This window comes from Monodon monoceros, unplaced genomic scaffold, assembly GCF_005190385.1.
Source record: "Monodon monoceros isolate NGI ecotype Baffin Bay Population unplaced genomic scaffold, NGI_Narwhal_1 Super_Scaffold_12, whole genome shotgun sequence".
Lineage (NCBI taxonomy): Eukaryota > Metazoa > Chordata > Mammalia > Artiodactyla > Monodontidae > Monodon > Monodon monoceros.
Genome location: NW_021703768.1, coordinates 156,419,138 through 156,438,143, shown reverse-complemented (window position 1 = coordinate 156,438,143; position 19,006 = coordinate 156,419,138). Strand labels below are relative to the sequence as shown.

At 61.4% G+C, this 19,006-nt stretch overlaps 1 protein-coding gene, 1 non-coding gene and 1 pseudogene across 2 annotated transcripts; 2 read left to right on the top strand and 1 right to left on the bottom strand.

The window, feature by feature from the left end:
- Nucleotides 1-784: 784 nt before the first annotated feature.
- LOC114893522 lies at nucleotides 785-910 on the top strand. Its single transcript, XR_003792939.1, has one exon. It is a non-coding gene; the product is annotated as a U6atac minor spliceosomal RNA (small nuclear RNA).
- A 2,833-nt stretch (nucleotides 911-3,743) lies between these two features.
- Nucleotides 3,744-18,344, bottom strand: EFNA2 (ephrin A2). The gene is given in 5 exon segments (XM_029218563.1): nucleotides 3,744-4,727; nucleotides 5,397-5,462; nucleotides 7,519-7,615; nucleotides 7,617-7,833; nucleotides 18,202-18,344. Coding segments are annotated over 5 exon segments (645 nt in total). The 3' UTR covers nucleotides 3,744-4,605.
- Nucleotides 8,497-8,590, top strand: LOC114893531 (annotated as a pseudogene).
- Nucleotides 18,345-19,006: the final 662 nt, after the last annotated feature.

Sequence of the window (19,006 nt, the reverse complement as noted above, 5' to 3'; positions counted from 1 at the left end):
TGGGGACGTGAGCCCCAGAGCCCCCGGGATGGTGGCCTTTCCTCCGAGTGACATGACCCACTGCGTGACTGTGGTCAAGGGACTTGATCGGACCCCTGAAAGCCAGGGTGGTCCCCATCAGTCCAGAGGGCAAGGCGTGAGCCCCCTCGTCACGGTTACGGCGGTGGGGGGTGGTCGGGGATCCAGGGTGTGGCCTGGGGCTTCTCCTGAGACAGCGGCATAGATTAGATAGGGACTCAGGGGCCCACAGGGGAAGGGCTGTGGGGTGCTCTCCTGTGACTGTGGGCATTGATGCCCCCAAGCCAAGGCGGCCATGAATCTGAGGGGGCCCCGACCGGGAGGCCTGGCTCCACCCGAGAGCGACCGTCAGGATATGGGGGAAACCTCAGGACCCCCCCTTCCCACCTCCCTGACCCCCCGCCCTTGGGGATCCTCTGGGTATGCACAGGACCCCTTTACCGATGGCTGCCCTGGGGGTACCCCACTGTGCCCAGTGCAGCCCCAGGAGTGAGGGGCCACTCTGCACCTTGGTGGTGGCCCCCGAGGCCGTGGCTGGTGACCAGTGATGGACAGCGTGGCCCCTGAGAGATCCAGGCCCCAAACGCAAGCATGTGTCGGTACAGGGGTGCGCACAGGTGGGCGCGGCCATGGGGTTCCTCCACACACGTGTGTGCACGTGTGTCTGTGCATGTGGCAGATGACAAGTCCCAGGGGAGACTCCTGACGGTGGGACTCTGGGGACTCCCAGCCGGTGGGGAAGACGGACAAGTAAAGAATCAGATTTGTGTTGTATGAAAGGAGAGAAGGTTAGCACTCCCCTCGACCAGGATGGAAGAGGCCCTCGGGCCTGACAACACGCATATGGTTAAGGCATTGCCACCTACTTCGTGGCATCTAACCACTGTTTTTGACGTGTACCATAATGTTCATTGCAGCTCTATTTACAATAGCCAGGACATGGAACCAACCTAAATGTCCATCGACAGATGCATGGATGAAGAAGATGTGCCACATATATACAATGGAATATTACTCAGCCATAAAAAGAAACGAAATTGAGTTATTTGTAGTGAGGTGGATGGACCTAGAGTCTGTCATACAGAGTGAAGTAAGTCAGAAAGAGAAAAACAAATACCGTATGCTACACATATATGTGGAATCTAAATTTTTTTAAAAATGGTACTGATGAACCTAGTTGCAGGGCAGGAATAAAGAGGTAGACATAGAAAATGGACTTGAGGACATGGGGTGGGAGGGGGAAGCTGGGGCGAAGTGAGAGAAGCATCGACGTATATACACTACCGAGTGTAAAATACTTGGCTGGTGGGAAGCAGCCGCACAGCACAGGGAGATCAGCTCTGTGCTTTGTGACCGCCTAGAGGGGTGAGATAGGGAGGGTGGGAGAGAGACGCAAGAGGGAGGGCATGTGGGGACATACGTATGCATATGGCTGATTCGCTTTGTTGTACAACAGAAACTAACATAGTATTGTGAAGCAATTATACTCCAATAAAGATCTAATAAAAAAAAAAGATACATGTGGTAAATTAGATGTAAATAATGCCTGGTAAATAAATACACATTACTGTGGAAAAAAAAAGAAGAATCAGAGATTTAACAGCAGGGGGATGGGGTGAGGGCCACTTGGCCAGGGAGGTCTAGAGGGGACATGTACCCCTTATGAAAGGGCTGGGGGAGAGAGTCAAGCAGTGGTCTGCAGAAAGGGCACACCAGATAGGGGGAACAGCATGTGCAAAGGCCCCGCGGTGGGAATAGAGCTATTTTTATACTTACCCATCCAAGGTCACCTTTTTGTGTTAAAATTTTGTCTCAAAAGTCCTCAGAATAGCTAAAAGGAAAAAACCCAAATGTCCATAAAAGAGTGAATGGGCAGAAAGTCATCCCTCCACACACGGGAACATCACTCAGCCATGAAAAGGACAGAAGCCCTGACGCTCCTACAACGTGGGCGGACCCTGAGAACACGATGCTCAGTGAGAGAAGCCAGACACAGAAGGACACGCAGTGTGTGATTCCATTGATGGGAAACGTCCAGAACAGGCTGATCCAGAGGTACAGAGAGTGGGTTCCTAGTTGTCAGGCAGTGGGGAGGGGGATGGGGCTTCTTTTTGGGGTGATGGAATGTTCTGGAATTAGATAGTGGTGATGGTTGCACACCCTGTGAATGGATAAAAATTGTGGAATCGTACTTTAAACGGATGGATTGTGTGGTATGTGAACTATATCTCAATAACATTTTTTTAAATAACAAAATCAAAGTTAGCTGCTACGATTCTGCCCCACGACCCCTGCATTTAATCCTCGCCTTCCAGTTTCCTCTGTCCCCGTGGTCGAGTTGGGGTGTTCGAGCGAGGGGTCTCAGGGGGGTGGACATAGGGGGGCCTCCTCCCTCTCTGAGCCTCGGGGTCCTCTCCACAGAGTGGGGGGATCCCTCGGCTCTCCCTCCGTGGTGCTCGGCAGTGGCCACCCTCCGTCCCACTGCTGCTGGGCAGGGCAGGCGGGGCGCACACAGGGGTCTTTGTGCCGCTTCCTGGCCTCATTAAGAGGCAGCCCCCGTCGCTGGACCCAGCACGACCGAATTAATTAGCTGAGAGCCTTCCCTCTCAGCTAATTGTGCCCGGGACACCGCAGTCCCTGCGGGTGGCACTGAGGCAAGGAGCAGCCCTGAGGCCCCAATCTCTCCGCCCTGTTCTGTGCCTCTCCGGGGCCAGGCTGGGGTGAAGGCCCCTGGGATCCCAGAAGACTCTGACACGTGTCTTTTGGAAAGCCAGGAGGGAATTCGAGATGACAAACCCCCACCCTTGCCTGGAGCAGTTGGAGAAACTGAGTCACCCCTCCACAGAGCTTGGCGACCAAGATGGCACCGAATTTGGTTGGATCCTAAAAGACCTGTCATAGAACCCAAGGACCGCCCCCAAGTGAGGACAAGGGTACAGGAGGTCTTGACTGGCCCTGGGGTCCAGGGATTCCCACCTGCTCAGGTGCATCGGGTGACAGACACTTAACAAGCCCCTGCTGTGTATTCAAAGCCAGCCCCGTCTCTTCCCTCCATCCTCCCAGCTGCCCCAGGGGAGAGGGGCTTGTTCCCCTCTCCTAGGGGTGGTATGAAGGGCACAGCACCCCATAAGATGCTCAGTTCGGGGCCAGGCACCCCAACAATACACAAAACCAAAGGATCACAACCGGCCCCGGGGTCTCCAGACATTCCTTAAAGACACCCCTCCCCAGCAGATTCCAGACCCGACCTGCAGCCCCAACACAGACACGCAGCCTGGATGCTTACGCTTATTTTATTATAAAAAAATACAGAATCCAAAGTTGATTGTGATGGGGGGGGCGGGGCCCGTCGCCAGCTCCAGGCGTGGCAATGCCGCACGCCCACGACCCCTACAAAAGTCCCCCACTGGCATGCCCGAGCCATCTCCCGGCGGCCACACGCCATATATATTTATATATAATATATATAAAACACAGATCAGGAAAGGCGGGTAGAAATATGAAATCTGTATAAATGCGCTGTTTACTTCATTAGAGTGTTTTGGGGAGGGGGTTTCTCTTTTTTGGTGGTGATGTTCCCCTCCCCCCCCGTTTTGTTTTGTCCTGTTTTCCCTTTTCTTACAAACATTATTAGTCATACAGTAGAGGGAAGGGGGTCTCACAGACAAAGGAGCTTATTTTGAAGTGCGACTTCTACGCTAAAAAGTCTACCCCAACCCCCCCATCAAAATAAAAGCACCCCCCCCATGAAGGGGTGAGAGAAAAAGAAACATTCCAGTCCATCCTCAGGAATACAGTAAAAATAAATCACAGTATATACTTGCTGGCTCTATTTACAGAAATATAACATCTTCTCGGTCTCGGGGGCGACTGTGTGAGGCTGGGGGGACAGGTGGGGCCTACGTCATCTCTAAGACGTTGTAATGCTATGATTTTGAGGGTGCCGGGGCTCCATGGTGGCTGCTGGTGAAACCCCGTGGTTTTCTGTTCTAGGAGACAATCACCAGGAGGGAGGAGGGTAGAGCTGGCAGGACAGGGGTCTGAGGGCCCCGGACCAGAATCGGGGGGACTCACCACCCACCCCTTCTGCCTCAGGCCAGCCTGTCCCATGGCACCTGGGGTTCCATTCCATGGTTGCCTCCACCCAGGACCCAACAAATGGAGTGACCAGGCCAGGGGTGCCCCAATCCCCCTCCCCTCAAGGGGGCCAGGGACCCCTGCCCCAGCTGTCTATTCTGTTTCCTTCCCAAAGTCACAGGCGACAGCAAGGAATAAATTAAATTAAAAACTCAAGTCTTTCTGATGCAACCATGAAAAATACACTTAAAAAGCAAAAACAAAAACCAACGTCACCAAGAGATCCCAGGGTTCAGCAGGTCCCCCGGACAAGACAGCATGGCCAGCTGAGCAGACACCCGGCCCCTCTGGCACGGGGTGGAGGGACCTCGGCTGCCCTCACCCCCCTCCAGCCCTGAGGCGGGTGGACAGCCCCCTGCCCGGCGAAGCAGCACCAGTCGTGGGAGAAGCGGCGTCTCTATTTGGTCTCGGAGGTGGGCCATCAGGGCGGGGCCAACGTCCCATTGGGCACTAGGAGCCCAGGAGGGTCCACAGCACGGGGACGGTGCTGAGGAAGAGCTGGCAGCTGCGCAGGCCGCTGCATGAGTTATTGCTGGTGAAGATGGGCTCGGGGGCCTCATACAGGGTCTCATCTGGGGGGACAGGGAGATAGGGGGGTCAGTGGCAGGCCTCCCACCCCCCACCCTGCTTCCTAGACCTCACCACGACCTGACATTGTTAAACATCTCCATTACGGGACTTCCCTGGCGGTCCAGTGGTTAAGACTCCACACTCCCAATGCAGGGGGCACGGGTTCCACCCTTGGTCAGGGAGCTAAGATCCCATATGCACTGAGCAGCCAAAAAAAAAAAAAAAAAACAAAAATCTCCATTTCACTGCACCTCCAAGGGCACAGAGATTTCTGTCCACCTTGGCTGAGGCTGTGCCTCCAATGCAGAGCATGGCAAACAGAAGGCTCCAGGTGAAGTGACGAGGCTGCAGGACGCCCCTTCCCTATGTTTCAGGAGCTCAGAACACGAACCCGTTGGTCCATCTCAGAGAACTTCCGTGATACCCGCTCACTGGGTGAAGGGGGCTTCGGCCTCAGTGAAGCCCAGCCATGGACTTCAACCCTCATTCTTGAAGGTCTGAAATGGCCCCATTTGCAGATGGAAAAACAGAGGCTCAGGCAGGGCCTGTCCCAGCCATCGCTGAGGTTGTGGGACGCCCCCGGCTATGCCATGACTGTCTCCTAACTCCGCTGATGACTCACTGGGTTCTGTGAGTTAAGGACCTTACATGAACCCCCACCAAGAACTTACTGGTCGGTCGCACGTAAACCTTCAGCCGCAGGCAGGGTCGGTCCACAGCATTGGGGGGCGTGGCAGCTGGAAGAGAGGGGTTGGGGGTTAGTAGGGCAGGAGGCTCTTGGTGCCTGAGACCTCTTGGGGCTGTAGGCCCTTCCCCACACCCGTAACCCAACCCTGACCCCAGGTTGGGGAATCCACCCATAAAACTCCTCATCATACATCAAAGCCCCAGACACAATGCCCATGATTTCCCAGAAGTCCTCTTGCACTCTTCCCCTACCTCTCACTTTGCTGAATCCTAACCCCAGAGACGGGGGTCAGGTGAGGTGTCAATGTCACCCCAGGGCTCCATCTCACCCCAGGGCATCACAGGGCAAAGTTCAAAGGTGATGAATAAAAATAGGTGTGTTTCCAATCAGCAAAAAAAGGGAATTCCCTGGCAGTCCAGTGGTTAGGACTCTGAGCTTTCACTGCCAGGGGCACGGTTTCCATCCTTGGTCGGGGAACTAAGATCCCGCATGCCGTGCAGCACGGCCAAAAACAAAACAAAACAAAAATCAAACAGCAAAAAAAAAAATCAGTGTAACTAAATGATTGACCAGGGATCAAATCCCTGCTCTCAGGGTGCCTGTCGGCAAGTCACCCCCTATGTGGACCTCATCTGGCCCATGGAAGGTGCTTTGGAAATCATTCTTTCCATCTGGGTGACGCCGGAAACCCAGTTACCCCTGGGAAGGAGGCAGCTTCCGGCCTCACCTGGAGAGCGACCCACACCACCGAGTCATGTGCAGGCCGAAGTGCATTGGGTCCTCACACCTAAAATTCCACCATAGGGCTCCCAGCTTCTTGGCCCACTTGGCGGGCAGGGGAGGTACCAGAGCATCAGCCATGAGTCAGGAGGGAGGAGCTCAGGGACCAGGACAGGGGCAGGGAGGGAGGCCTGAGGCCCTGCGGGTGGCGGGGCTCACACACGTGAACAGGCACGGGCACCCACACGGCTGCGGCTGGGCCTGCCCCCGCCTGTGCTCTCCGCCGGTCCTCTCTGCGGCCATCACCTCTGCCCGCCCCCCAGAAGCCCCTCGTGCTGGGAGATGAAGATAAAAAGCACGTAATAAAAGTAACATTCATCACAGAGATAGGACGAATAATTACAATAATTATCTTTATGAAACTCTCGTCTCGGAAAGAAAAATGTAATTTTTCTTATATTACGGAGACTTAATTTAAGCACCTTCTTCCCCTCCCCCACCCCTTCTTCCCTGAATTAAAAAGAAAAAATCCAAATAGAGCAGAGAAAGGAGGAAATGGGAGCCTTGTAGAGTTTAATTTGACTCAGCAGGAACCGGGGTGGTGAGGCGCTGGGTTCCTCTCCAAAGCCCTGGGGGCAGACCCCCCTTCCCACCTGCTCCCCATCAGCCCCCAGGACGCTGAGAAATGGGACCCCACAATCCGTTGAAGTCTCACTGCCTCGGGAGAGGCATGAGTCCGACGCCAAGGTGGGCTCCCTGATACCCCCTCTCGGCAGCGGCGATGCCTGGACCCCAGTGTTCCTGGTTTAGGTTCTCAGACTACAGTCTGCCAAGGCCCCACTGAACGGTAACTTGAACCCAGCCCCGACTCTGCCGCCTCCCCAGACCCTGCCCTTGGCACTTGATGGGAAGGAAAAAGGGGCCCCTTGGGAACCCCTGATGCCCAGGACAGGTGGGGGCAGCCTAGCCGGCCCCCCCGCAAGGCTCACAGTGGGGCACGCATGCGCAGTGTCCCAAGGCTGCCACCAGCCGACAGTGAAAAGCTCCTCGGGGAATCTGGGCGCGGGTGGGTCGCTGGGAGATGGGGGGGTGGGCCCGGGAGACCCCTGCCATGTCCAGGGTTGGTCGCCCTCACCCCCTCCCTCAAGATTCCACAGGCCTCAGTTTCCCACCTCCTGCAATGGGGGGACGGCACCCCTGGTCTCAGTGTGGGACAGGCTGACCACATGGTCCCAGTCCAGAGGCCCAGAGGCTTATCCAGAGGCCGAGGTCACAGGGGGACTTGCGGGGAGGAGGGCGAGACCACCGGAGCGTCCGCCCGGAGACAGAGGCCAGCGCGGAGGAGGGCCCCCCACCCCCCGCGCCTCTGCCCCGCCCCCACTCACAGATGTAGTAGTACTCATGGCCCGGGCGGAACTCGAAGCCCAGCGAGAAGGGCGTGAAGAGCTGGAACTTCTCCGAGAACTTGAGCGGCCCCCCCGGGCGCCGCGGGCCGGTTACACTCCCAGCGCTTGAAGCCGCGCTGCCGGTGGTCGCAGGAGGCGTGGCCCTCGCCGTTGACCATGTACAGCACGTAGTGCTCCATGCGCTCGGCCGGCGGCAGTGGCGCCCCGTAGTGCGGGCAGTAGATGTCCAGGTAGTCGTTGATGCTCACCTCCACCGTGTAGCCGCCGCCGTCGTCCGCCGCGCCCGCGTGGAACCTGGGGGCGGGGCCGGCGGTCAGCGCGGGGGTAGGGGCGGGGCCCGAGATGCGGATGATGGATCAGTGCAAGGGAGAAGGGGAGGGTCAGGGATGGGGTAAATGGAGCGGGGTCAGCGGTCAGCGCGTGGGAGGGGACGGGGTAGGGGACAGGAAGCACGAAGGCGGGTGGGGATGGGTCAGTGCAGGTAGAAAGGGGTAGGTCAGAGATGGGGAAGGGGGAGGGGTTAGGGGACCGATGGGCGGGCACCCTACCCACAGACAGGTGCCAGGGTCCGAGCCCACGGTCCCCTGCCTGGCACAACCCTGCCCCACCAAGGCCACAGCAGGCTCCTTGAGACTGGGACTAGCGCTGAGCCCACGAGGTGGGTGCTGGGGAAGAGGGGCTGCCGCCAGGCATTCTGGGTAACCACATGCAAAACGAGCAGGCGCCACGTGACTCGGAGCCCCCCCAGTCTCTCCACCCCCTGCAGAATCCACATCTGGGCCCCTCAGCCACAACAGGCCTGGCACAAGATGTCCGCCCCCCCACCAGGAAGCCCCTCTCCAAAAACCTTACTACTTGACTTCGATGCCCCCTCCTCCAGGCAGCCCCCCACGCCATCCCCAGATGCAGCCTCCTCAGCTTTCCTTTGCAGATTTGCCTGCCAAGAAGGCCGAGGGCAAGACTATACTTTCAGGAATCATTTCTATAGTTCGTTACTAGAAAGGTTTCAATATTACTCAGCCATAAAAAACAATGAAATTGAGTTATTTGTAGTGAGGTGGATGGACCGGGAGTCTGTCATACAGAGTGAAATAAGTCAGAAAGAGAAAAATAAATACCGTATGCTAACACATATATATGGGATCTAAAAAAAAAAAATGGTTCTGAATAACCTAGGGCCAGGACAGGAATAAAAACGCAGACATAGAGAATGGACTTGAGGACACAGGGAGGGGGAAGGGTAACCTGGGACGAAGTGAGAGAGTGGCATGGACTTATATACACTACCAAATGTAAAACAGATAGCTAGTGGGAAGCGGCTGCATAGCACAGGGAGATCAGCTCGGTGCTTTGTGACCACCTAGAGGGGTGGGATAGGGAGGGTGGGAGGGAGACGCAAGAGGGAGGGGATATGGGGATATATGTATATGTATAGCTGATTCACTTTGTTATAAAGCAGAAACTAACACAACATATACTCCAATAAAGACGTTTAAAAAAAAAAGGGGGCTTCCCTGGTGGCGCAGTGGTTGAGAGTCCGCCTGCCGATGCAGGAGACACAGGTTCGTGCCCCGGTCCAGGAAGATCCCACATGCTGCCGAGCGCCTGGGCCCGTGAGAGCCTGCGCGTCCGGAGCCTGTGCCCCGCAACAGGAGAGGCCACAACAGTGAGAGTCCCGCGTACCGAAAAAAAAAAAAAAAAGAAGGCCGAGGGCAGTGTGGGACATAGGCCAAGTGTTCCCAGCCTCTCTGGGGCAAGCTCTGCCCCTCCTCTAGCCTCAGTTTCCCCAGAGGGGGCAGGGTTTGGCATAAAGGATGCTCAGGCCCTCCTTCGCTCAGTCCAACTCAGGGGTGCCCTGGGTTCAAGACCCCCAGCTCCACCCCTTCCATCCTGTGTGACATCCTTCCTTCTTCTTCCAGAGCCTCCAACTCCCTGGTCACCCCACCAGCTTCCCCACCCCTGACACCTCCACCCCCAAGCCCTGCCTCCCAGGCTTTGCTCTGGAGGTCTCCCCACACTGTCATGCAACCTGCACCCCTTTCTCTGGGGGGAGGCCCCTGACCCAGGCTCATCTGTCAAGGATGGAGGTCAGCTGAGTGAGGGACCAGCAGCTCCCCTTCCATCACCGCCTCGGGCTACAGCGCCAGGAGCCCCTAGACCTCCTGGACGCGGTGCCCCAGGCCCCTGTCATGTAAACGTGGCCTGGATCGAGGGGGGACAAGGGGGCCTCCCGAGAGGGGCTTATTAGCACATAAAAGGCCTGAGCATCAGAGGGTTGGGGGGCGGGCTCCCCCAGCCTCCTCTACTCCCTGTATCGGCCAGTAAACTGAGGCCCAGTGTGGGTCGGAGGCAGGGAGGGCTGCTAGGATCCCAGCCACGCCGCTGCCTCCGTGCCCGCCGTGCCAGCCGCCCCGGCCCATGGGAGGGAGCCAGGCAGCCCCCACGCCGGGTGCGCTAATTCCCACAGCTGGCACCTGAGGGGGCGGCTGGATTATCAGATGGCATCGGCTGGCCCCCCGCCACCCGTGAGACTGTGCCAGGTGGAGGCGAGGGGTCCTGGGAACTCAGAACTGGAATGACGGAGACAGGGGACCAGCTCACGGTGCCTGAGTCTCCCCCGCCATCAGCAGGGACCCAGCATGATGATTCACGTCTGTGGCTGAGGTCAAGGGCCGCAGAATTTCAGCATGGGGAGCAGGGGGAGTGGATTCACCTCCAGCCCCTTCCCTGCTCCACTGGGTTCGTCCAGGGACGGGGAGGCCACTCCCTCTCGCAGAGGTGAGAAGGCGTTTGCAGAATAAATGTGTCTGGCCTCGGGGGTCAGTTGGGGGCCAAGGAACCTCAAATGTGGTTCAGTCACAGGTTGGAACCCAGCTGGGTCTCAGCTCCTCTTCTCAAAGCCTCAGATTCCAACTCTGTGCCGTGGGGATGGTCCTCGAGGCTGATGGGAGAACTCCAGCTCTGTACACAGCAGACACTGCATAGATGCATGCGGGCCGGCCCTGAGTCGGGCTGGGACCCTGCCCGTCCCTCAGGCAGCTCCACGGCTGGCCAGGCACGGGCGTCTCATTGACCAGCCGCGTCCTCCGGCCCCTTGGGCACAATCGATGCAGAAGCTGCTCCAGGCTTTTTGAAAAGTCATTTTCGCTCCTTGCCGGCCCCACTGAAAGCCCCATTGATCAGCCGATCGATGGCAGCTGTGGCCCAGCAGCCGCCCAGGGACCCAGCCTCACCCAGGTGGGCCCTGCAGGGGAGGCTGTGACGCAGAACCACGGGCCGTGGGGGGAGTCCTGGTCCTGGCCTCCGGCCCTCAGTGTTCCCTTTTGTCCCTGGCATGATGCCGAGGGGTGTATACTCAACCTGAAAGAGAACGTGACTCCACGCATGGTCTTTCTGGAGAGAACGGACTCCAGAAGGTGGGCTCCCCTTTCCTCCTGCCTGTCCCATCAGGCTTGCCTCCCTGCCCCCGTGACACCTGCACCATCAGGTCCCCCCAGCTCACTTTCTGAAGAACATCAGAGACAAGCTTCTTTGCTGCCTCAGAGGCTGGACGCCTGGGCCCCACTAGGGCGGCCAGACTCCTGGCCTCCCAAAACCCAGGGCTCACTTTTCTGAGTGTATATCAGACCCCGTGACCCACTGTCTCAAAGCCCTCCATTGGTTCCCCACACACACAACAAAATCCACAGTTCTCCCAGGCCCACGAGGCCCCGTGTGGTCCTCATCCATCCCCAACCTCATCGCCCTCTGGCTCCCCTAGCTCACTCCCTTCCAGGCACACCAGCCTCCGGGTTGCCCCTGGTCCCACCCCAGGGCCTTTTCTTTCCGGCTGCGTTGGGTCTTCGTTGCTGTGCGCGGGCTTTCTCTAGTTGTGGCGGGCGGGGGCTACTCTTTGTTGCCATGCGTGGGCTTCTCTTGTTGCAGTTGCAGAGCACGGGCTCTAGGCGCGCAGGCTACAGTAGTTGTGGTGCCTGGGCTCAGTAGTTATGGCTCGCGGGCTCTAGAGTGCAGGCTCAGTAGTTGCGGAGCACGGGCTTAGCTGCTCCACAGCATGTGGGATCTTCCCGGACCAGGGCTCGAACCCGGGTCCCCTGCATTGGCAGGTGGATTCCTAACCACTGCGCCACCAGGGAAGCCCCCACCCCAGGGCCTTTGCACATGCTGTTCCCTCTGCCTGGCACATTTTTCCCTACTTTTCCCAACTCATCTCGTTTGGACATCATCATATTTATACCTTTAAGCAGCCCATTGTCTGCCTTCCTTGGATCCTGGGGGTTGGACTCCTTCTCTGCCCTTTTCCCTGTAGCCCGCACAGGCCCTGTATACCGTGGTGCTCTATATATGTTTGCTAATCAAACAAAGGCCAAAGACTCGAGGTCTTTGAGGTGCTAGAGTCATGGGGAGCAGAAAGCTGCCCCCAGGTGGGGGAGTGAGGACCCCAGACAGGCGGGTCCCCAGGAGACGCCTACACCCCCACACACGCCTGAGCTCTGGCCGCCTAAATGGACCATTTTTCTCCCTTCCCTGCTCTAAAATGGTGACGGCCTTGCTGTGTTGGCATTCCCGTTCCAAATTGGCGCCTCGCCCCTGCTCAGGGTGACGCTTATGCAGGGGAGTGGGCCCCCACCCCAAACGGGGCCTGGTGAGAGCAAGACAAAGCCTTCATTTCCTCCGTTAGCACCGAAGCCTGATATGCAAATGCTCGCAGATAGAGATAGAAATTCTCACTAAGGGGTGAATGACTGACTTGGGATGGTTCCCAGACAGAGGGCTCCCCGTCCCCGCCCCGCCACACCTTCACCCCCAGCTGCTCACCCTGCCGGCCCCCTGCCAACGTCCACCCTGCAGGCAGCCCCCCCCCAAAGCCCAGGTGACCCTTACCCGCCACCGACCCACCCACCACCCCTTCCCCAGCAACACCCAGCCCGCAGCTAATCATCTCCAATCGGGCGACTGTCAAGTCATTAGATGCTAATAGCAAAAGCCACTAATTAGGAGTCTCACCCAAAATGGGGGTGGGGTGCTGTGCCACCTTCCCAGACTGGAAACTGAGGCACAGGCAAGGCGGGCAGGGGAGTCTGTGTCCCCCTCACTCCCTGTGGCTCTGCCTCTATCTCCCTGCTCTGAGTCCATGCACAGCTCCTACTAAAGGCGCTCAGACCTGCCAACAAAGATCCCAGGAAACAGCCCCAAGGCCCAGCGTGGGCCGAGCTCGCCCATCCCTGCCTGCCACCCCCAGCAAGACCCCTGAGGCCTCAGTGTCCTCCCCCAGCTTTTCTAGGGGCCAAAAGACATGTCCCCATCCAAGGCCTGGCCACCTTCCTCCTGCTGGCGGGACGTGGGGAGGACCTCCCAGAAAATTAGGGCCCCAAGGTGATGCAGGATCAGCTGAGAAAGGACAATTATGGCCTTGTGTGTGGATGGGTAAACTGAGGCACGGGCCCCAGAGCTGAAGTAAGAGGTAAACAAATGGGGCTGGGTGGGCGGGAAAAGTAGGGTGAGGGCCTCAGGGCCACCCCACCCCTCAGGCCTTGGTCTGAGGCAGGAGGAGGCCCAGGTGCACGGTCCACGGGGCACACCTGCCTCGGTCACCCCACCCTCCTCTGCCCCCCGGTGTGCACGGTGTCCCTGATGCTCCTCGGCCAGCCCCAGACGTGGCTGCCTCTTGGAGGGGGTCACCCCACTGGACCCGACTTCCTCATGACCACAGATGAGTCACTTTCTCTGGGTCCATGAAACGGGGGCCTAAGGGGGAGCCCGACCCACAGGGTGGGCAGATTAGGGGGTGCATGGCTCGGTTGGGGCGGGCGAGGGGCAACGTGGCCCAGGCGGTAGAACGAGCCCCTCGAAGCCAGGGTCCCTGCGTGGGAGGGGGTGTGGGGACAGGCACCCCCCCCCCCAGGGCCGGCCGGAGCAGAGCTCAGACTCTGGCTTCTGTGCTCCCAGCCTTCAGCTGCGCGTCTGCCACGGGGCAGCCACAAAGGCGGCTCTGCCCCTTCCCCGCATGGCCCACCAGGTGGGGGACGCAGCCAAGCCCCCTCTGGATCCATCTTCCAAAGAGACAATTTCCCCAAAGCAGCACCTTGGGGGGGGCAAGGCTGGCCGAGTGCCAGGTCCTGAGGAGGAAGAAAGGGGAAGGGGGGGTGTCCCGGAGGAAAGCTGCTGCGAGGCGGGACCCCCCAGCAGGCCCAGCTCGGGGGCTGCAGAACCAGCCGTCGGCCCTGCAAGAAGCCTGTCTTCCAGAGCCCCGTTCACGCACCTGCCGTCCTGAGGAAAACCACCTTTGAACCCATGACCTCGAGGGACCCGTGAACCTCCCGGGACGTCTGCTGGGGGGTCCCGAGGTCAGAGACGGCTGCCCCTTCCCCAGCCCAGCTCCCAGGCAGGCTGGAGGGCCCCCCCGCACCGCCCTGCGTCCTGAGCTGGTCCCCAGCCTCGGGTCCTTCCTCTGCAAACTGAGCAGCCTGGGGAGGGGAGAGGCCCACTGCAGGGAGGGACCAGGGCTGGGGACAGGGAGCCTGTGGACCCCAGCTTCAGCGCCCAGGCCCCCCACAGGGTGGGGGCATCTCAGAACCAACCCCCAGCCCCGCACTGTGGTTCCCCCCCTAACGTCGCGACTGCTGCAGATGTGAGGGCCTGGTCCCCGAGGCTCCCCCATTTGCCCACAGGGGCTGCGTCGGTTTCCTCTCCCCCTCGGGGGCCTCTGATTCCCTGGGGTCACGCCCATGCCTCGCCCGTCCACACCGCGCCCTGCTGCCATCCGCAGAGCTGCCATCCACAACCCCCCGGCCCACTTCCTGGAGGAGGCGCGGGGGCTCCGAGCAGCCAAGCTGCCCACCCGAGGGCACAGCCGGGCTTCCCGGATCCCCGAGTCCAAGCCCCGGCCCCCCACGGCCCCCCAGACCCATGGATTCTCACTCTCCAAGCCACCCCCCACCCTACCCCGCAAGCCGGCTGGTCGAGCCTCTTCCAAAGGAAACAAAAAAGCCTCATGCGGCAAAATATGGCATCGCCCCCTTCAAAGCCGGTTCCCCGGAGTCCTGGGCGAGGCTGGCAAGGACAGGGTGCCTGACATTCCCCGCCATGGGGAAGATGCTGCCCCAGTCGCCATCTTCCCACCCGGTCGTTTGAGAGGAGAACGTGGCTGCTGTCCACACCCGAGGGCAATCAGAGCCTCCACCCGGGTCCGCACCACTGGGTCCACCCAGGCTACAGGCCCCCAACCAGGTGGGGGCCCCGGGGACGGCGGGTGTCCTGCCGGTGCCAGCTCTGAACCTCGATGGCCCCTCTGCACTGAGGACGGCACGGTGCCCATGGGACCTGGCCGCGTCCCCCCAGCAGGAACCCACCGGGCTGGAGGAGGGGGCGGAGGAGGAGTTGCCGGGTGGGCAGGGAGGGCAAGCTGTGCCCCCACTGGTGTGGAGTGTCTGCCCCCTCACCGGAGCCCCCGGGACAGCCAGAGCCGGGCCGCACACGCAGACACTCTAAAGACATGCGTGCATCCCACATACAGATGCACCTGCTCACCAGATGCCAATCTGCACACACAGATATACACACGCACCTCAGACACCACGTACATTCCACACCCAGACACACTGCTGCAAACATGCATGCAACCCGCACACGTGTGTACTCCAGGCACACTCACGTGGGCGCGTGCAAACGTCCAGGGCCAGGGTCGCTGTGCACACGTAGGCACACGAGCGTCTGTGTGGCAGGGTGACGCATGTGCTCCACACACACAGTTCTGCACCTCCCAGGGCCCCAGGACCCCTGAAAATCATGGGCAAGAACACGCAGCTACACGCAGTGACACATGCAGACACACCCTGCAGCCCAAAGAGACTCCTGGGTGCCCCCGGGTCCCCCACGTACACAGATGCACCCGCAGCCCCACGCTCGGCCCGTGAGCAGCCAGCCAGGACCCTTGGCCCAGTCCCACCCGGGCCGCAGACAGGTCCAGAGACACCCGGCAGCCAGCCCGGGAGTGTCCGGCCCAGGCAGGGGCCGGCCGGAGAAACGGCTGGACAGCCGGCTGGTCGGGGTGCCGGGGCCAGGTGGCTGGACTGCGCTCCACCCTTTGGCTGCGGCGGAGGTGGGTACAGGGCTCCCTGGCAACGTCCGCCAGCCTCACATGTGCAGGAAATACACGGCACAGCAGGAGAACGCAACTGGGGAGACATAGCCACATACACATTACCTCGGCGCGGGTACCAGGCCCGGCCGGGCGAGGGTGGCCGGCCTCACTGCGGCGCCACCTGGGCCTGGCGGTCCCCCACCTGAGCACACTCATCCCCTCCCACCCCCGCTCCTCTGCTGGCTGCCTGATCGCCCACCACCCGAGCCCGCCCAGCCCTGGCTCCATCCCCGTCCCCACGGTGCCTTTTGTGTGCACCCCTTTCTCCGGCACGGCCCCGTCCCTGCGTTCCCCGTCACCTCCGCCTGCCGCCACCACCAGTCTCTCTGTTTCGACCCTATCCTTGTCTCTCCCCGCACAGGCCCGTCTCTGCCCGCGGGACTGCCTCCTGCGTGGGGCCCGCTCAGTGACTCCACACCTCTCCCCGCACCCCCCGACCCTGGCAGCTGCCCCTGGGACTGGGCGCCCTCAGGAAATCTCCATTCCGGGTGCCCTCGGACCCCAAGGCCGGACAGCACCCCTCCTCCTGTGACTGACACATACCCTGTCACTGAACGCAGATTCCAGTCCAGACACCCCTGGACATGAAACCTCCTGAGGGGCCCCCGGGCCTCCAAGGCCCCCTTTGGAAGAGCCCCTGAACCTCAGCGATGGATGGAGCCCCAATTCTGGACCCAACCGGGCTTCTTGGGCAAGTGGCTCCCCAGGGCCCCAGACCCCATCGCAAGAGGTCGGGGAGGTCATCTCCCACCAAGGATGCCCCAGGCAGAGAAGGGGGAGGAGAGGTAGGAGAGGAAGGCCCTGACAGCCAGGGTCTGCTCTGGACAGCAAGGCCGTCCCCTCGGACGGCTGGTCGGAGCGGGGCTATCAGGTCAGCAACAGGAGGCGGCCGAGTGGCCGGCCAGAGCCCAGCCCCAGGGGCTACCTCCTTCCCGGCCGAGATCCTGCCTGCGGCCCAGTGGCAGGTGGGGCAGCAGGCGGCCCCAACGACCCCTTTCTGTCCCCGTTCGAGGCTCCTCGCGTGTCTGGCGTTTGCTAGAACAAAGGACAGGCCATGCCGGGACGGAGATTCCGGAGCTGAAACCAAAAACTTGGGCCGGGGAAGTGCTGCCCACTGGGCTCCCTGCTTGGCCGGCCGCAAGGAAGAGCCTTAATCAAACCCACATGTGACCAGCGGGGCGGGCCGCATGGGGGACCAGCTCCATGATGGCCCGGCCAACACTCCTAGGCCCGGGGTCTCTGCCCTCGGCCCCGGGGCCCAACCCCACAGCCAGGCAACGGACGGGGGTGTCTGGGCGTGCTCCCTGCCCCCACCCAGGACGCTGACTGCCCTGGTCCCAGGCCTGCCTCAAATATGGCCCTTTATACAACTTTCCAGCGGAGGATGGAGAACGGTGGGGGACAGTGAGGGGACGGCGGGCTGTGGAAGGCGGTGCGGCTGGCGCTTGAAAACCAAGAGAAGGTGACTGGTAGCAGAGGGTCATGGGGCGGGGAGGCCAGCGGCTCTGCCCCCACGTGCAGCCCGGCTGGCCTTGATGCGACCGTGACCCTGACCGTGGGGCTGACCGGGAGCAGCAGGACCCCGAAGCCCCATCTCCCACGGATCCCCGGCCCGCTCCAGCCTCCCAGACCCTGGGTGGCCCGAGGCATCTGCAGCTGTCCAGGATGTGGTCAGCCACCAGCAAACTTTTCTCACTCGACAAACAAGGGCTTCTGCTGCCCCCCAGATGGCACTCCGTGCCTGACACCGAGGAGGACTGCAGGCAGGCGGGCGTGGCAGGCTGGGCACAAGGCCACCTGGGTCCCTGCCCCAGCTCTGCTCCCCTGGCCGTGACCTTGAGCCAGCCGCTCGGCCCCTCTGTGCCTCAGTTTCCCCACCAGCGCCAGGACAGGAGAGGACGCCACCTGGTCAGGACTCCCGGGACAGACCCCCAGCCCCCTTGGTGCCTCAGTCTCTCTATCCCTGCAAAGCAGGAACCAGGGACCCCCTGCAGCGAATGTGGACGCCGGGCCGTAGGGAGGGACATTCTAACTTCCCCAAGTTCATCTGGGGACCCGCCGGCAGAACGCACTCCTGGACCCCTCCCCCGAGGGGCCACGGTCCCCCACCTCCGGGCGCGGCTCAGTGACAAGGTTCCCGGGAATCCCCACCAACTCTAAAGCCAGCGGGGGTCCCTGGAGAGGCCAGAAGATGCTGTGCCCCAAGTCCGGGGAGGGAACTCAGGGCCGCACTGCATCTGAGGGTGCCAGAGGGGATCCCCAAACTCCAGGGCCGGCGGCGCGCCGAGGCATGCAGGGCGCCCAAATCTGCAGGCGGCGGGGCGCCCTGGGGGTAGATGCACACGGAGCACGAGTCCACCAAACTCTGGGGGCCGGAACTCCCTGGGGGCGCCGTGGGAAGCGGGCGCCCCCACTCCGGGGGCAGCGCGCAGGGTCGCCCCGAGCCCGGGGCGGGAGACCAGGCTGGGATGGGGTCGTCCGGAGTCTCCCGGCGCCCGGTCCCCGCCCGCGGCCACGCTCACCTGGGGTTGCTGCGGTTCCAGTAGACGGCGTAGCGGTCCGAGTTGGCGCGGGCGGCGTCCTCGGCGCGCGCGAAGGGCGGCGGCGGCGGCAGCGGCAGCAGCAGCAGCAGCAGCGGCAGCAGCGGGCGCTGCGCGGGCGCCATGGCCCCTGTCCGGCCGCCGCGCTCGCCTGGCCGCCGCCTGCCAGCCGTCTCCGCCTCCTCCGCCGCCGCCGAGCGGGCGGGCGCGGGGCGGGCGGGAGGAGGGAGCGCCGGCGCTTGGAGATCCCCAGCCGCCCCCGCCTGAGCGCGCGCGACCTCGGGCGCCGGAGAAGTCAGGCGGCGGCGGGCGGGGCGCCGGGGTCGCCCCGGGCGCCAGCCCGGCCGCTCGGACTCTGAGAGCGCGGGCCGTCGCCGCCGCACCGCCGGGGAGGGGCCGGGACTCCGGCCTTTGTCCCGCCCGAGCGCCGGGAGGGCCGCGGGCGCCCCCTCCTGCCGTGCCCCAGCCGCGCGGGGGCTGGGAGGGGGGCTCCAGCCCCCGCCGCGCCCCTACCTCTCCACCCCCCGCCCCGCCCCGACTTTCCGGGACGCGTCCCCCGCGTCGGGCTGCCTGCACTCCCGGGGTCCTGCCCCCCCAAGCCCCCCGGCCACCCCAACTCTGCGGGGCCCTGCATCTGCCCCTGTCATCACGAGGCCAGGCCGGGGTCGCTGAGTTACTCTCAACCACCTCCATTCAAGCCACCAAGCGGGTCTCCAGAGCCTGGCCTGGCGCCAGAAGCAGAAGACACAGAGATTGCTCACCCCCATCTCCCCTCCCTCATTCAAAC